The sequence below is a fragment of the Phyllobates terribilis genome, unplaced genomic scaffold (genome assembly GCF_046119375.1).
Source record: "Phyllobates terribilis strain yellow unplaced genomic scaffold, ASM4611937v1 Scaffold_7__3_contigs__length_470593459, whole genome shotgun sequence".
Classification (NCBI taxonomy): Eukaryota; Metazoa; Chordata; class Amphibia; order Anura; family Dendrobatidae; genus Phyllobates; species Phyllobates terribilis.
Window position 1 is genome coordinate 74,849,978 of NW_027362767.1, and position 19,888 is coordinate 74,869,865.

At 42.0% G+C, this 19,888-nt stretch overlaps 1 protein-coding gene across 3 annotated transcripts in view; it reads right to left on the reverse strand.

Annotated features, from left to right (window-relative positions):
- Positions 1 to 19,888, reverse strand: part of TMEM260 (transmembrane protein 260) — a 98,350-nt gene that overhangs the window by 49,716 nt on the left and 28,746 nt on the right. For all 3 annotated transcript variants that reach the window (XM_073638779.1, XM_073638778.1, XM_073638780.1), the window contains one exon: positions 18,774 to 18,925. In XM_073638779.1, the coding sequence (XP_073494880.1) occupies positions 18,774 to 18,925 (152 nt within the window). The remainder of the gene's footprint in view (positions 1 to 18,773; positions 18,926 to 19,888) is intronic.

A 19,888-nucleotide genomic window follows, 5' to 3' on the forward strand; every position in this document is an offset into this window, starting at 1 on the left:
TCAGTGTACCATCCTCAGACAGATGGCCTTGTGGAAAGGTTTAATAAAACGCTAAAGAGTATGCTGAGGAAGGCCATAGAATAGGACAGTAGAGACTGGGACTGTCTCCTCCCGTATCTGTTGTTCTCCATCCGAGAGGTTCCACAGGCCTCTACGGGGTTCTCGCCATTCGAACTCCTGTATGACCGACATCTGCGAGGTCTCCTGGATATTGCCAAGGAAATCTGGGAAGCCGAAGTCACGCCTTACAAAAGCGTCATCGAGCATGTGGCACTGATGCAGCAGAGAATTGTGAAGGTGATGCCCATCGTAAAAGGACATCTTCTCCAGGCACCGGAAGCTCAGGCCAGGTTCTACAACCGGTCAGCCAGAGTGAGGCAGTTCAATCCGGGAGACCGAGTCCTTGTGCTAATTCTTACTGTGGAGAGCAAGTTCTTGGCCAAATGGCAAGGGCCGTATGAGGTGGTGGAGATGCCTGGTGATGTGAAGTATAAAATTCATGAACCAGTAAGATGGAAACCCTATCAGAGCTACCATGTCAACCTCATCAAGCCATGGCAAGACAGAGAGCCGGCTGAAACTCCGTGCTTGTTGGGCAAGCCAGAAGGAGAGGTTGGAGGTGTCGCCATAGAGGAGACGCTGTTGAAGGCCGAAAAGAATTCCGGCGGCCCGACGAGAAGTGATCTCCAAGGAGGTAGAGCGTATGTTGAAACTCGGAATCCAAGAGCGGATGGTCGAGCCCGATTGTCCTGGTCCCAAAGCCCGATGAGGAATGGAGGTTCGGCAACGACTATTGGAAGTTGAATGAGGTCTCCAAGTCCGAAACATATCCCATGCCACGTGTCGATGAGCTGATCGAGACCTGGGCCAGCAAGGTACATAACCACCTTGGATTTGACAAAGGGATATTGGCAGATCCCCAATGGCACAGTGAGCCAAGGAGAAGACGGCATTTTCTATGCCAGTCGGATGCTTCCAGTATGTCCAGATGCCATTTGGACTGCAGGGGCCCTGCAACCTTCCAGAGAGCTATGGATCGAATGCTTGCACCCCATAAGCAATACGCCGCAGCATACCTTGGACGATATTGTTATCTTCAGCCCGGACTGGGAGAGTCATCTGGAAAAGGTCCAGGCGGTGTTTGATGCTCTAATGAAGGCGGAGTTTTCAAAAAACAAGAAGAAATGTGCCATGGGGAAAAAAGAAGCCAAACACCTGGGTTATGTAGTGTGGAGAGGCAAGATCAAACCCCAAATCTGTAAAGTGGAGGTAATCCAAACCTGGCCGAGACCGCTGTCAAAGAAACAGGTTAAAGCCTTCCTGGGGATCATGGGATACTACAGGAGGTTCATCCCAAACTTCGCCATGATGGCCGCACCCCTGACTGACCTCCTTAAGGGGACGAAATCGGCAATGCCAAATGGTCTGAAGAGGCAGAGACGGCCTTTCAAAAAAATGAAGGGGGCTCTGTGTAAGCAACCGGTCCTGCTGGCCCCCGACTTTAGGAATAAGTTTATACTCCAAAAGGATGCCTCAGATGTCGGTTTAGCAGCAGTCTTCTCCCAGGAGATACACAGGGAGGAGCACCCTGTTCTCTACCTGAGTAGGAAGCGGTCCTCATGTGAGAGGAATTATTCAGTCATAGAAAAGGAGTGCTTGGCCATAAAGTGGGCAGTGGACACATTACGGTACTATCTGTTGGGACGTAAGTTTAGACTGGTATCCGACCATGCCCCAATCAGATGGTTGAGGGAAACAAAGGGTAAAAATGCTAGGGTCACTCGCTGGTTCTTAGCCCTACAAGATTTCAATTTTCATGTAGAGCATATCGCAGGGAAGCTACATGGTAATGCTGATGCCCTCTCAAGAATCCCTTGTCTGGTAGTAGGTGGGTAATGGTCGCGTAGTCGATGGGAGGTATGTGTCACAGAGATGGCTGGTCTCTGATGTAACCCGGAGTGTTTTTTCTAGTGCACTAAGTAAGCACTAAGAGGATTGTTTGGTGCACCAGGGGGCCGGGTTAACGGTAGTTTAGAGAGATGGGTGGCTCTAGCTACCCACATACCTCACCTCTGGGTGTGGTTAACAGCCTATATAATGGAGGCTGTTGTTTGGCACATGGTCTATGTGTCTGGAGGGAGGAAAGGCCTCCTGTGGGTGGATGCCTACCTGCCTGTGTGACCACAGCGCTGGCTAACCAGAGTCTTTGCTCAAAGGACTGTTTTTCTTTGTTTTTGCCTGCACTAAAGGTTGGTGGTTTGCATTTTGCTTTTTTGACCGGTTTATCAAGGCAATAAACCGTTATGGACACCTAAAGGAACATGCCTCCCGTTTGTCTCTCATCGCACCTGAGTGAGTACAATCCCTACAGTACCAATAGGGAAATCTATCTTCACTGAATACAAATTTTACACCTAAACTGAGAGTGAATGATCAGTCCAAAAGGAGAAAAAAGATTTCTCTGATAAGATATTACAAAATTTTACTTGCACTATTGATTTAGAAAATAAATATTAAAGAAATGGTTCCTTTTTAAATGGACGCAATCTTCAGAAAATGACTGTTTAAAGGGAATCTGTCACCCCCCCCCCCCCTCAGACTTTTCAGACAGCTAATATGGGCATACAGGTGATAGAAATGTGAATCTATACTTACCTGTATGGCCCATATTAGCTGTCTGGTTGCTGTGTAATAGCAGAAATAATTTAATAAAAAAGCTAAGCTTCGCGTCCACCGGACGCCAAGAAATCCCCGGCTACTAGCCCTATTTCCATACTCACCCCACCTCCCCTGCACGTCACAGGGCCCCGAGACATGCAGGAGAGATGGGGTGAGTATGGAAATAGGGCTAGTAGGTGGGGATTTCTTGGCGTCCGGGGGACGCGAAGCTTAGCAGAAATAATTTAATAAAAAAGCTATTACACAGCAACCAGACCACTAATATGGGCCATACAGGTAAGTATAGATTCACATTTCTATCACCTGTATGCCCATATTACCGGTCTGAAAAGTCCCAGGGGGTGACAGATTCCCTTTAATTCAGGTTTTTATTTTACATGTATTTAAACAAAAAATTGGCAATGGTTTTTTTTTAGGTGATGATATTTATTAAAATAAACTAAATAAGTAATCTTGTCATTTTCACACTGGCCACTGGGTTTTTTTTTAGTCTTACACGTCTTGTCCTTTCAGGAAGAGATTTTAGCAGGTTTCTTATTATCAGAGGCAGGAATACAGGTAACACCTCTCTATACCCAGCTCGTAACATAGGATCCACCAATCACAATAGGCAATGTCACAGCTCACCTGCTCCCCCTCCCTTCAAAATGACCTTTGCTAAGTAGAAACTTCGATACAAAAAAGATAGGTGCTGGGGCTGACCATTGTGGCTATTTACATGTGTTGTTTCCTGACACAACAGAAAGTTAAAGTCTAAAAAAAAGCCCAAGTGTCCAGCGTGAAAATTGCAAGATTTCTATTTTTTAGAATTAATACAAATGGTTATATGTTTAAAAAAAAAAAAACATTGCCAAATTAAAAAAAATACAATTAACACAAAAAAACAGATTTTAATAATAGATTTTCTTTTGACAGTTCCCTTTTCAATATGTCTTCCCATTTATGATTGGATAATTTCTTATCAACATCTGTCCCCCATAAAATACTATATGCCGCAAGTGCTGTGCAGGAAAGTCCTCACATAACTGGCAGAGACTAAAAATGGCAGCAAAAATTAAAATGGGAATATTTTATTTGTAGGAGTTAGAAATATGTGATCAGCTGAATTTTACTTGAATTTAGACACCTTGATAGAGGGAGATAAACTCCTGGTCTAATGTTAACTGGGATGGTAGAATAACTGGTATAGGAAAAGCATCCAAAAATTGTATCCAGACTCTCATTGGGAGCTCAAGATCAACTTAATTTAGACAGCTCACCCCTCATGTAGGAGAGTTGTTTGGATTCCAGAACTGTACCCGAATGAGAACCAGAACCCCATTGAAAACAAGGGGGACCCGAACTTTGGAGCTGGAAAATTTTTCTCTCTCTCTACCTATCTATTTCTCTCTGGATCGGTCTTCGCCCGGAGCTCCTAATATCAAAACAGACTTCTGGAAGAAGTCCGTGTTTGGAGTTTTGCACCGGACCCCAAACTTTTAAGTTTGGGTTCGGTCATCTCTATTACTAGTATATGATTGTTTCCAAAGTCCCTAGGGGGCGTCTTCAGTCGGATCTTGAGGACCTATGCCGACTTCATGCAAGCAAAAGTGTGCACAGTTAGGCTACGTTCCCATGACAAGTTTTTGTTGATTTTTTTTACAGTGCGTTTTTGAAAAAATTCAAGTAACCTATTTTACTTAATGGGGGCAGAAAATCTGCAATATCAAAAGCTCATGGTGGGAAGCTCTTTACTCGCATCTCAAGCCGCTGTCACACAAGGAGTGGAAAAGATTAAGTGCTACACAAAGGGAAAAGGGAAAGGGAGCCCAGACTCTAGGGAAAGGGGGGAGTGGAGACCTCCTAGGCTGATCTAGTGTCACCCTGTCTCCACTAACGTCCCTATATTGGTTCTTTACCAATCGCCGCATGCGTGCCTCGCCCTGACTTTCCCTGGCGTAAGGCTCAGGCTAGGGAAGGGAGGGGATGAGCACTAGTCGATCCGGACTGAACACTAAAGACAACAAGGGGAGACAAACAAGGGAAAATCGCTTAGCTTTAGTCGACTCCAGGCAAATGCGCATACGTCCTCAAGCTCCAGAGAGGATGAAGTACTGCTCTTACTCAAGCCTTCACAAGGGGTAATGAATATCGCCGGCACCTCCCTCTGGCAAACAGCAGGTATTTATACACCCAGGCCAGGGTGCTAATTAGCCAGAGGAAAGTAGTCGCTGGGTCCTAGAGATACAGCTTCTTAGAAGTTGTCTGTAATTACAAATGAAGAGATCTCCTGCAACCAACTTCAGGGTGACTGTCTGTCACTACTGACACAACTGTGACAGCCATACATGCCTTATCAATCAGACACAGTATCTGCAGGATACTCCCTACTACCATATTGTTATTCCTCTGAATGAATTAATTGAAATGGCACCAAATTGAATATTCTAATAAAAAAAAAATGCCAGATTTAGTAGAACTGGTAGCGAATTCCTCCGCTCGCCTCGAGGTCTCAGTTTTATTTGTATATTGGTAATTAAGGAAGGGAAGGGGGGGGAAACCATTTTACAAATGTATGCATTTATCTCCATTACCACGATAAATAATGTGCAGTTCCCGGTAGGCAAAAAACTCTGCAGGGAACAGATTTAGCAATTTAAATGTTTTATAAGTTTTTGTAATTGAGGAAACTTTTCATAATCTGACATTTCTTAAAACCACTTATTAGAAATTATGCAGCACAGTGGCTGTGGAAATATGAGATCACTTCACAATTATAAAGTCAGCCTGTGCAGCCCCTGTCCTATTGTATGAAGTGGCATAAACCCCATGGCGGCCTATCAGCTAACTGGCAGGCAGGGGGCTGTGCTATTCAAAGAGAAAGATACAAGCTGCGGGGCAAAAACCTGGCAGCTCCCAGCTGACCCCACAATCCCCTACTGATGACAGCTCCAAGCTCCATAGCAAATTAGGCCTTCTCATATTACAATTGGAGAAGACAGATTCCATTAGCAGTATCTGAAATTGAGTGGAGAGCTGCGCTGTTATCAGACTTGACTCATAAGCACTGCCATTAATCGCGGCGATGATAGCATTTATATATTTTAGCTATCTGCAGCCACTGTGATATTCTGCTACAAAGGGTTGATGGGACTTAGGGAAGGGAACAATGGAGCTTTTCGGAAAAAGCAGAGTAAATCAAGAAAGTCTATGACTTCCGCACATTCTGAAGGGATTGCGGTTTACATAAATTTTCTCCCAACTGGAGATTGAGCTCTTCCTCATCTTACACATGGGATTTAGTTGTCACTCAATGGTAACAGCTGTGAAAAGGTGAAGCGGCCCACCGTTCAGAATATTGCCTTTGCTTTTTAAAGCAATTAACCCGTGAGCAGGAGGATACCTGGTGATATCAAAGGGATTAGGCCAGGCAGCGCTGCGTTATTAACATTTTTCTTGAACTAATTTTTAACGCTGACTAGCTGTCAGACGCCATATTTCCTAAGAGTTTGTACACCACGGGTTTTTTTTTTTTTTTTTACTTCATCAAACTTGAAGTGCTATCTGGAGTCTACTTAAGAATATTATGGAAATTAACCGCCGTTTTTTTTTTTTTTTTTATGTACCCCAAGAAAGGTGATGTCATTTTAATATGGATAGGCTGTAAAATGTGAAAAAAAAAAAAAAGAGAGATGAATTAGTTTCAGGGAATAAAAAAAATAAACAAAAAAAAAAAGAGAGCTTAATTAGTTACAGGGAATAAAATATTATGTTTAAAAAAAAAAACTTTTAGAAGAGAATCTTCTATTCTTCTGTATTCTGCCGAGAGCATAATATTTAATTTTTATAAAGCCGATTGTCTCTTCTAGTAATATTTCTTTAGACGGGCAATAAATGTAAATCAGCAGTGTTTAGGCAATGAAAATAACTAAAAGTAAAGCGAAAAAAATTTTAATTAAAGAAAGAAAAAGGAAAATACCGTATATATATTCTTCATAATAAAATAGGCGGGCTCTGAAAATAAATAATAAGTCTCCTGCTTACAAGTCACATTTTTTTAGATCTTATCCAAGTTGTAACATTATATATATATATATATATAAATAAATATACAGAGAGATACCCATCTCTCCATAAATAGATAGATAGATATATATATATATATATATATATATATATATATTTATTTATTTATTTATTTATTTTCAAATACATATATAACATTTAGTAAAAGATACACACACTGAGGCACTAAAAATGAAACAAAACAATGGATGTGACATGTCTACAACTTTCATATTCGGTTGCCTTTTGGTCACATTTTGCTGTTCTTTTGCATTATAGATTTTAAATACACCCAAGAATTAAAAACAGAAAACAATAATACTTATCTATCTTTTTTTTTTTTTTCTTTCTCTCTCTCTATATGTATATATTATATTAAATATATATATATTTATTTTTTATTCCTTCTTTTTTGTTGTGTTTGCTGTTCTCTTGCATTACAGATTTCAAATACACCCAAGAATAGTAACAATAATAATTAATATTAAATAAGTAAAGAATAAAAAAATAAATTATATATATATACTCTTTAATTTCTGTATATATATAATGTGTGTGTGTATGTATATATACACACACATAGTACTTACATATTTGTTTAGATTAATTCCCAGGTGTATTTAAGATCTATAAAGCAATACACAACACACACAAATTATATATATATATATATATATATATATATATATATATATATATATATATATATATATATATATATATATATATATATATATATATATATATATATATCATTGTTATTGGTATCATATAAGTTTAATTTCAAGTGGAGAATATCATGATACCTGAAGATGTAACATGCCATACTTTTGTTTAAGGCCACTTGAAGAATTTGCAGACATGCACATCATTGACTCATCTAAAAAAAAAAAGTGCACCCATAGTTGTGGAAAGATTCTATTCTGATACATAATGATTTTTCAGAGCCGTCTGCCTAATCTTGCACAATTGTATTAGTTACAGCAGCAGACAGGCCGCACTGATCCAAGGTGCAGGTATAACACTATGTGTAAGAATCATTTTGGTTTCTTTTCTTTGTATTTGTTTTTTATGCCCTTGTATCATCTGCAGTGAACATGCTCTGCTGGAAAATGGATGTTCACCGGAGAAAGGTTGCGGAGGTTAAGTTCAGGTCACAAGACAAATTAAATTGTAACAACACAAGTGACATTGTATAATGTCTTCTTCCACTCAATCAATAGGGCGCTGTTAGCACTATTACCATAGAGATGGCTTGCTCTTTACCAAGGGCTCTCTTTGTTTGACAAGACAAATTTGCCACTTGAACTGTGATGTTCCCCAAGGACATGTACTTCATCAATTATTTGTATTCTGCATACTGAAACTATTTTTCTCCTTCATATTTAAATCTGCAGGAGGCATAGCGATATCAATTGTCGTCAGGTCGGACAAAGGGATGTGCCTCAAACAACGCTGGTTATCCCATCAGTTTACATGCATTGCTTCAGAGGAAATAAAAAAAAAAAGGTACATAATGAAGAAATAAAGAATTCATTTTGGGGCATAATGTCTATACATAAAATATAATAATAATAGTAAAAAATAATATAGTAATTATAAGAATTTGACATTTGTAAAAATATCTAAATAAAGTTCATACAACTTATATATTATTAAAAAAATACAATGATGAAAAAAATAAAAACAGACATGTCTCAATGGACCTACATAGTTAACAGAAGGGTTATACTACGGGATTTCATGGTTAGTGCTCGATATATCACACACACACACACACATATATAATTAATGTGTGTATATGTATGTTGTATGTGTGTGTATATATAATGTGTGTGACTATTTGTGTCTGTCTTTATGTATATACATATATGTGTGTGATGTGTATATGTATGTGTGTATATATATATATATATATATAAACACACACACACACACATATATATATACACATACATACACACACATTATATATATACACACACACATATATACACATACATACACACACATTATATATATATATATATATATATACACACACACACACACACACACACACACATACACATTATATATACACACACACACATATATATACACATACATACACACACATTATATATATACACACACACACATATATACACACACATATATATACACATACATACACACACATTATATATATATATACACACACACACACATATATACACATATATACACACACACACATATATACACACACATATATATACACATACATACACACACATTATATATATACACACACATATATATACACATTATATATATACACGCACACACATATATATACACATACATACACACACATTATATATATACACGCACACACATATATATACACATACATACACACACATTATATATACACGCACACACATATATATACACATACATACACACACATTATATATACACGCACACACATATATATACACATACATACACACACATTATATATATACACGCACACACATATATATACACATACATACACACACATTATATATATACACGCACACACATATATATACACATACATACACACACATTATATATATACACGCACACACATATATATACACATACATACACACACATTATAGATACTTGTTTACATCTCTATATTTCTTTTTTCTTTTTGCTCAACAATGAAAAAAAGAATCAATGCATTAAAACATTACAAAGTGCATCTTTCTATGTAAATGGCCGTCCAATGTCACATCTCTGTGGCCGGCATTCCTGTATAATCTATGTCCTACTTTGAGCAGCAAAAAGGAATTAGAAAATTGTTTGTATCTTGCACGATAATCCTCTGAAATACGGGTCAGGCTAGGGTTAGGAAGTCTGAAAAATGTCCACATCAAAGCGGAGCAAGGTTAACAAAATCCCAGGATCATGTGATTCAAATTGTTTTCTTTTTTTTTTCTTTTTCACACTGGGGTTAGATTCAGAAAAAAAAAGAACAATTTACAACATTACCAAACCCATCAGGAAAGTCGCTTAGAGTGAGTCTGTGAAAAGCTGAGATGTGTACGGTGCGGTGAAGCTGATCATTTCTGCTATCTGGAGAAGAACAACTTCCTAAATTCCCACAGATTACTCGTATAGCACCAACATACTGTGCAGTGCTGTACAGAGATTGTAACTAATCGCATTAATATCTGCCCCCGTGGAGCGCTCAATCTGATTTCCCCACCTCATACATATAAACATACTAGGGCCAATTCTACTAAGTTTGGATACATTTAGGACTATTCCTATAGAGTGATCCTTCCTCCGCCTAACCACCAGTTACTAAAAGAGGGATGACTGTGAAATCATTAACTAAATAGAAAAGAAGGTTGTTTTTTTGTTTTTAACTTGAAGGAATTCTCCATTTTTGGACACCTCCACCCACACAGCAAGGAAAGCAATCTGTTGGTCATCCCATTATATTTTCAGATGCATTAGTATCTATAATTGCAGCTCAGCCCTAATCACTTGAATCAGGCTGATCTGCAATACCAGGCACTGCCAATGGATGAGAGTGGCACTGTTTCTGGGGATGAGAAGGGAACAGACCTTTTTTTTCCCCATCATCAGCAAGAAAATGTTTTTTACATTTCAATAGGATGTACAGTAGATGAAAATTATTTTAAAACTGCTCAGACTGGTATAAAAAGTATGGTCTTACTGATCTGATGCTTATACTGTTGAAAGGATTGTCCACTGCTGGAAAACCAGATATTTCAGAAAAAGGCTGTAAGTGCCTGCTCATCCAATCACTGGGTAAGTAAGAATTACTGGCTATTTCCAGGGTCTTAAAGGGAACCTGTCCGCAGGTTTTTGCTACCTCATCTGAGAGCAGCATGATGTAGGCAAAGAGAAGCTGAATCCAACGATGTATCACTTAGATTACTGGGTGCAGCCGTTCTCACACAAAGTTCTTAGATTTAGTATGCAGCAGAGCTGAGAAAGCTAACCCCGCCCACACCAGGCTCTGTATGTACATAGTCTATTGACAGTGAGCTGCTTGTCACAGGAGGAGGCGGAGTCAGACTAGCAAGTGCGCGCCAGGTCGTCGCAGCAATGAAAATGTCCTAGTGATGAAACCTTCATTGTAAGTAAACAGCAGCACACAGCTTGATAAGTGACACATTGTTGAAATCTGTGTTTTAACCCTTACCTCATGCTGTCCTCAGATTACATAGCAAAAACCTGCTGACAGATTCCCTTTAAGATGAAACCAGGAAACAGAAGCCATTTTTTTTCAGATTCAACTGAGCCTTTTAAGACATTTTTTTTTTTATTATTTCCTGAAAAAATAAGTGACATAACTTAAAAAGGAAACTTACTACTGTTGCTGGGGAAAAGAAACGTTTTCTTTTCCAGGAACAGCACCACTCCTGTCCTTGGGCAGCGTCTAGTATTGCGCCTTAGTATAATTTAAGTGCTTAGATGCAATTGTAGACACGTCCGCGGACGCCAGCGGTGCCGAGCCTCTTTCAAACTAAAACAAGAAAATAAAAATACATGAATTTGTTGGATCCAGTATGAAGAGCTTGGGAGTAATATTGCACTGGCTGCGGTAGATGATGGTGCAGCAGCAATTCTCTGGCTCTGAACTTCTATCACAGTAAGCACATTTGTATTATTACTGTAATAGCTATAACACCACATAAATGGGATGACCCGGGGCTTACTTCCCTTCATCTCTGCAGCCTTGCTTACACATAAAGGGGTCTTCACTGCTATCGGGATCAATGGTGTGAGATGACCAGCACTGGGAAAAAAAACATTTTGTGAAAAGTAAGGTGAGAAGTGCAAAACATTGTTTCTAACGCCGGTCATCTCTCACCACTCATCTGGGCATATCTCCAGCCGGGGAAAGGTAGGGAAGAAGAATCTACAGCCAGATCTATGCGACTCTCATATCTGTCATCTACCACATATTGACTTCTCGCGATCTCACATTGTCCTGTCCATCTCTGTGTCACTTATTATCTCCTATATTTTTTTATCCTCCATCCATTCCTTCCATCAACCAACCTATTTATCCATCCTCCAATCGATTCATCCATCCATCCTATCTGATCCATCAGTTTCATCCTATCAGTTCATCCAATCCATTCTATCCATCCATCTATACCTCTCATACCCATTTGTCGATCTCTTCTATACTTCCACCTCTCTTGTTCTCACATCCATCTATACCTCTCATACCTATATCTCTATCTCTTCCATGCTTCCACCTCTCTCGTTCTCACATCCATCTATACCTCTCATACCTATATGTCTGTCTTCCATGCTTCCACCTCTCTTGTTCTCACATCCATCTATACCTCTCATACCTATATGTCCATCTCTTCCATGCTTCCACTTCTCTCTTGTTCTCACATCCATCTATACCTCTCATACCTATATCTCTATCTCTTCCATGCTTCCACCTCTCTCGTTCTCACATCCATCTATACCTCTCATACCTATATATCTATCTCTTCCATGCTTCCACCTCTCTCGTTCTCACATCCATCTATACCTCTCATACCTATATGTCTATGTCTTCCATGCTTCCACCTCTCTTGTTCTCACATCCATGTATACCTCTCATACCTATATATCTATCTCTTCCATGCCTCCACCTCTCTCGTTCTCACATCCATCTATACCTCTCATACCTATATGTCTATCTCTTCCATGCTTCCACCTCTCTTGTTCTCACATCCATCTATACCTCTCATATCTATACATCTATCTCTTCCATGCTTCCACCTCTCTTGTTCTCACATCCATCAATACCTCTCATACCTATATGTCTATCTCTTCCATGCTTCCACTTCTCTCTTGTTCTCACATCCATCTATACCTCTCATACCTATATGTCTATCTCTTCCATGCTTCCACCTCTCGTTCTCACATCCATCTATACCTCTCATACCTATATGTCTATGTCTTCCATGCTTCCACCTCTCTTGTTCTCACATCCATCTATACCTCTCATACCTATATGTCTGTCTTCCATGCTTCCACCTCTCTTGTTCTCACATCCATCTATACCTCTCATACCTATATGTCCATCTCTTCCATGCTTCCACTTCTCTCTTGTTCTCACATCCATCTATACCTCTCATACCTATATGTTTATCTCTTGCATGCTTCCACCTCTCTTGTTCTCACATCCATCTATACCTCTCATACCTATATGTCTATGTCTTCCATGCGTCCACCTCTCTTGTTCTCACATCCATCTATACCTCTCATACCTATATGTCTATCTCTTCCATGCTTCCACCTCTCTTGTTCTTACATCCACGTATACGTCTCATACCTATGTCTATCTCTTCCATGCTTCCACCTCTCTTGTTCTCACATCCATCTATACCTCTCATACCTTTATGTCTATGTCTTCCATGCTTCCACTTCTCTCTTGTTCTCACATCCATCTATACCTCTCATACCTATACATCTATGCAAAAAAGAGCATGGACCGCACATGCAAAAAATCATACAATTGATATAATGCCTCTCGGCAAAAATATATAAAGCTGAACATGAGGTTCTTAGTTTAACATTTTGGAGGGGTGGTCCATGCTCTTTTTTGTATTGCATATTCTTTCCCCTTTCTTGGACCAGCACTCCTCCCATTTGGCACAGGTGATTTTAATTAGCAGGAGACTGCAAAGAGGGTCTAGCCTCTTTTGCTCCCACATGAGAGCTTGAGGAAGGTGAGTTAAAATGCTCCTTTCATGTGGTGTTGGTGCAGTGTGTCGGCCATTGTTGCTGTGGTTTTGTGTTTATGGGGCGGCGAGGCCTGGAGTCATGGGGACTTAGTCTTGCAGAATGGGTGCTGTGAGGCACCAGGCCACCCGCCCTGCTGGTGCACTGCTACCGCGGCGGTGGTTGGCGCACGGCGCCCCCCCTTTGAGGCAGGAAACGTTAGGACCCACTAAGAGGTTTGCCGTGACGTGGCAGTGGGCTTCATACAGTCTGATCGGAATGTTATACTAAGAACTTCATGTTCAGTTATATATATTTTTGACGAGAGGCACTAGATTAACATATGATACGTCTATCTCTTCCATACATCAACCTCTCTCTCGTTCTCACATACATCTTGTAGTATCGGCGTCTCTGCCCCCTGACAGGCAGAGACGCCATTCCACTCACCGCCACGCTCCCTGCCCAGCGTCCTCCGGCGCTCCTGCCTCTCTTGCTGCCGGCACGCGCAGCTCCCCGGGCACTGTGCTCCCTCTTAAAGAGGCCGCGTGCGCCGTCCTAAGGAGTCCCCGGCCAATGGCCGGAGGACCTCTCATTTAAAAGGCACCTCCTCCAAAATGGAGGTGCGGTTCAAGTTTGTTGCTCTGTATGCTTTACTCTGCTTCAGCCCACAGGTCCCGCTGCCTATCTGACTACCAGTCCAGTCCGTCTGACTATCAGTCCAGTCAGCCAGCCTGATTACCAGTCCAGCCCGACAGTCTGCTTACAGCCCAGTCCGTTAGTCTGTCTATGGGCTTGGCCAGTCCGCTTATCCGGAGCCTTCACCTGCTACCTGTCTCCGCCTGCCAAGGACACTCTCCAGCCCGACGGTCCGCCTACGGTCAAACCCGCCAGTCTGTCTATGGGCTAGGCTAGCCTGCCTACCTGGAGAACTTGCCTGTTACCTGGAGGCTCTTGCCTGCACCTGCCGTGCCTACCTGACAGCCTACCTAGAGGCCCCTGCTCGTCACTTGCCGTGACCACCTGACAGCCTACCTAGAGGCCCCTGCCCGTCACTTGCCGTGACCACCTGGCAGCCTACCTAGAGGCTCCTGCCCGTCACTTGAAGTGACCACCTGACAGCCTACCTAGAGGCTCCTGCCTGTTACCTGCCGTGCCTGCCAGTCCGTCTGCCCGGATTACCCGTCAGTCTGCCTGCCGTGCTCTTCTGCTGTACCGGTCAGTCCCTGCCTTCTGACCCGTGGGAGCCATCTGCTCTCATACAAGGTCGGTCCCCAGAGTAGCACCTGGTCTCTCTGATCGGTCCTTCCCTGGTCACGGAGTTGATTGAGCCGCCGTACGGCCTTGGTCGGTCCGAGTTGATACCTAGTTACGCCCCTCTGGTCCCTCCTTGCTCCGCAGCACAGAGGTTCCACCACCCTGATCCGTAACACATCTATACCTCTCATACCTATACATCTATCTCTTCCATGCTTCCACCTCTTTCGTTTTCACATCCATCTATACCTCTCATACCTATACATCTATCTCTTCCATGCTTCCACCTCGCTCGTTCTCACATCCACCTCTACCTCTCATACCTATATGTCTATCTCTTCCATGCTTACACCTCTCTCTTGTTCTCACAGCCATCCATCTACTCAGTCTGGAATCTTATTAATAAACTGTCCAGAAGAGGTATTTTTGGCAGCGACGTGTGGCCCATGTAGAGTTTAGCGCCGTTATGGTGGCATTAGAAAACTTCAAAGCTCCGACGTTCTTATATATCTGGAAAAAACTGCTAAATCCACTTTCTGGCTTTTTTTCCTCTTTGTGTCTGTAATGTATGCAGGAGACCTAAAGGGTATTTTTTTGGTTAAGTCATAAATATAGCAAATCCTGGTAAACAGATGCTTTGAGCAAATCTTTTTTTGGAAGTAGATACCAAACCTGCTGATGTGGGGCCCGATAAGACGTAGGTATTGGCGGAACAAAAAATGGAAACACTGACAAATGTAGGGCCATTACGCCGTGGATCATGACATGCATTAGCTGAAATGTGGGTTTATCTGTTTAAGGCATTTCCACTTTAAATAATCCCTGCACTAACCCCCCCTCTTCCTTTGCAATAACAGTACTTTGGTGGGGTCTCTGTGCACACTCTCTGCTACATTAAATATAGAGATTATCTTTCTAATGCAGAAGTTCAGACCTCGAGGTGGGCCATAGAGCTTCGGGTCTAAAGCTAAACCCTCCATAAAAAAAAAATAAATAAAAAAAAAATAATATCTATGGACACACTAGCTAGAAATGTTATACTGCAAACTGACATACAAGTCCAGCAATAATAATAAAAAAAAAAAAAATTAAATGTTTCTTTATCAAAAGGATTCGCCACAACTGCAAAAGTTAAACGCAATGGTTCCAAGGCGATATAAGTAAAAAAAAAACCTATGCTCACCTCTCCGACCGATGCTGCTCCTCTGCAAGTCATGCTGTGTCCCCCTGGCAGGTCGCCCAGCAGGCGGAGGTGTTCCCGAGGCTGTTGATCAGCTGCAGCCTGAAAGTTTCAAATAAACAGTTTCTTCCTGTCTGGACAGAATGTATAGGCTGCAGACAATCAACGGTCACTGACTGACTGCAGCGATCATCTGACGACCCCTGCTGGATGTTGATGTCAGAAGATTGGTGAGGGGACACAGTACAGTGTGTGGAGGAGCGGCATCAGTATGGGAGTTGAAAATAGTTTTTTTTTTTATTGTAATTCCACTAAAGGCCCATTAAAGGGGATGTCTGGTCATAGGGTACAAGTCTGCAGTCACATAGAGTGACTCCCCACATCGCACACTGCGTGGATTCTCTGGTGCCAGCACCAGAAACATGATTGCAAGAATGTGATTTTCATACATGCCACATGCCGACTAGACTGCATCTAGCTTTACTCAATGCAAGTGTATTGATCAAGGCTGGACAAGTCTAGTCGGAATGTGGCCGGATGTATGCAAATTGCATATTCGCCCGCTCCCAGAGACGGCACTGCTGAATCCTCATACAGCACAGTGCGCAATGTGAGGATTCACAAGTCTGCAGTCACATAGAGTGACTGCAGACTTGTAGCCCAAGGCCAGACAACCCCTTTAACACCTATCTTGTGGATAGGGCCATAAATGCTACTTGTTGGATAAAACTTCTAAAAATATATTAAAGGGATAGCTTCATCTCAAAAAAATGAAGCAGCAGTGCAAATAATGTTGATTAGAAATCTCGCATTGTTTTGAGTTTACAGCTCCTATGCAGACCTTTGTGTTTCCATGGTTACAGACAACAAACCAAAGCTGTGTAGTAGGATGCTGGCGGTGCATGGGGTGAAACACAGCAGCCCCATGCATTGCTGAGAGGTACTGCATTATATCTCCCCTTAACTTCAATAGGAGACAAAGCCCAGCACTTGTCAGCAGCCAATAACCAATGTGGGACGGCGGTGTTTACACACAAACCCCGCTGTACTCACTTTCCCCAGGTCCAGCGTTCAGTCTCCACCGCTGCTCCTGTTATTGTCTGCAGCGCTGATGTCACGTCGACAGCGCTGCAGCCAATAACTGGGCTTAGTGCATTCGGAGCAGCTCATGCCGTCAACTAGGGCAGAGCCGCTGAGCTTGCTGACTGGCTGCAGCGCTGTCAACGTGACGTCAGCGCTGCAGATAATAAAAGAGCTGCGGCAGAGACTTTAAAATTATGGTTGGTTTAAGTCATTTTTTTTTTACTTTCTTGAGAAAACAAGGCATATACTTTGTGCCCTGAGGTTTTGGCACGGTGTCGGGATCTGTCATCTGGAGACATGCTTATTGTAGTGGGTGGTCAAGTTCAGACGAAGTTTAAAACAAAAGTTCAGAAAGATCTACTTCTTCAGGGTCAGTAGACGAGCACATCACAGAGACAGCAAACCTGGCAGTGGTGGCGGCTCGCAGGGCTGTCTTGGCACTAAACTAAAAGCACCATCAAAGCTATAGTCCCAATTAGTAAGATTGGCTAATGTGGCGATAAACTAACGTATCTGCCGCCTTCAAAGTCCCCTGTTTGTTCACAGACAATGAGAAATATGCACATCTTAGTTTGTTGACTACAGACTAACAGATTCTGGCACATTTCCTCATCCAGTTTTCATTTTTTTATTCATTATTTTTTGTATTTTTTCTTTTTATTATATTGTAGTTTTTTAAACTAATTAGAAAAAAATGTCAGCTTTTGCCTAAAATTAGCACCACTTTTATTTTTTGTACATGGGCTTTAGCAGTAATTCCAAGATATGCCCTGTGGACAAGTAGTGATGTTTGCGGGAAAATAAAACTTTCTTTCTCAACTCTCAGGTAACTCCTATAAAGGAAAGTCTGTCTGCATAAAATTACTGTTCAAACAAAGCACAAGAGCTCGGTGCACCCTTGGTGTGACCGAGCAGTTCCACCTTTCCACCTACTTAATTTCCATCCATTTTCACCCCCTTCTTCGTAACTGACAGCTTGATCTTTTAGAGGAGCCAGAGATAGATGGAAAATAAGTAGTGGAGAAAGTGCACTGATTTGTTTGGCCACACCAAGGGTGCACCGAGCGCCTGTTTGGACAGTTATTTTGTGCTGACCTGCTCCCTTTAAGCCTGCAGTCAGACAGACGTATAAATCGGATAGGCGTGCAATGTACGGACTGGCCGGCAGCTCTCCCAACCTGAGCATGACAGCTTCATGTATTTCTATGCAGCTGTCATGCTCTGATCGGGAGACCCGCCGGTCAGTCCGCTCTAATCTTTGCCCGATTTTTACGGCCGTCTGACTGCGCCCTTAGGGGTTATCTGGGGATACAAAATTGTTGGTCTTTTCTTAAAATAGGCTATCAAAATCAAGATTGGTGGTGGTGGGGAGGCAGATTCCCAGCACCCTGACCATACAGTTGGGGCGACAACTCTCCAGTAAGCTCTTGTATTGTTTACCAGGTACAATTTCGTACTTTTGATAGCATTAATAATAGGCACAGGCACTAACTTCGGCTTCCTCCCATTCAAGTGAATAGGACCAAGCTGTAATATCAGGCACAACTACTACTAAAAGTTTGGGTTGTGGGGTCTTTCAATCAGCTGATCGCTGGGGGGTGCAGGGAATCAAATTCACACTGATCTGATGTTATTGGCCTACTCTGAGATTATTGTTTTGCATTACTTAAAAAAAAAACCTTTATGGTCCACTTTACCTTCTCCAAAATTCTAAATGGAAAAAAAATTGGCACATTGCATATTTTACATCTGAATCTACTATTATACAAAAAGGAACAGATACCTGACGGTTGTAATAAAGAGCAGAGAGGCGGCAACCGCTCCAAAAAGGCAGCAGAGGAGGTTGACTCGATAAGCAATGGAGCCGATCGGCAGAAGGACCATCGCCAGTTTGGCCAGCAAAGTGAACAGCGGATATCCAGGAGGATGAGCGACCTGAAGAAGAGCAAAGCACAAAACACTCAGACAAATGCGGAGGATTTCCCAAACTTATATCCATATTGATTAGGATCCCTTTAAGGTTATATTAAAGTGTTGTAAGAGCACAAACTAGGAGGGGGTAAGCAGCATTTGCTTTATGATGGAGGCCTCTGGGACTATGAGGGTGCTGAATTATAACCTACTATATGGGCAACCAATAGCAGTCTGGCACAATATGAAGCAAGTGGTGAGAGGAGTAAGTCAAAGCCAGACCGCTTGGTTAATCTTCTGTTAGAACAAAGAATAGGACATGTAAATATTCAACACGTCCTAACCTTATTTAACCAGACTCCTGCCAACCCCCCCCCCACCCTATACACGTTAAATGGTCAGCTGGCCCTGTTGAAATTGACGTACTCAGTGGACATTGATCTAAACTGTTTCTGACTGGTGGCAACCACTATGGCCACCGGTCCTGGCCAAAATCTTCTATCTCTTAGTCACAACCTCAGTGAGATCTGTAATGATGGCAAAATCGGCTTTCAAACAAATTTGTCAGAGAAAAGCTTCTGAAGAATTTAAAGGTTTTATCCAGCACTATATTAAATTTTTGCTGTGGGGGTAAGAAGTAACAGGCAGGTAACAACTACCTGCTTGTTCTGCCCATCTCAGATCTGTGCTGGCACAGAGAGGTCACTGACAGCTCCTGCCGCTACCGTCACATCGACAGATCACCGGCTTCTCTTCCTCTCTGCTTTGTTGATGGGGCGTGACTGCCGACATCATGCTGACTGACAGCCGGCTTCCTACTACCTAACTGCGGGGAGCCGGATGTCAATCAGCATGATGTCAGCAGTCACGCCCCATCTACAGAGCAGCATGGAAGAAGAAGAGCTGCTCTGTTAACGTGGAGCAGCTGAATCACCGGCAGGATCGGTCAGTGACAGGTCTGAGCCGGCGCCGGATAGATCTAGTTAA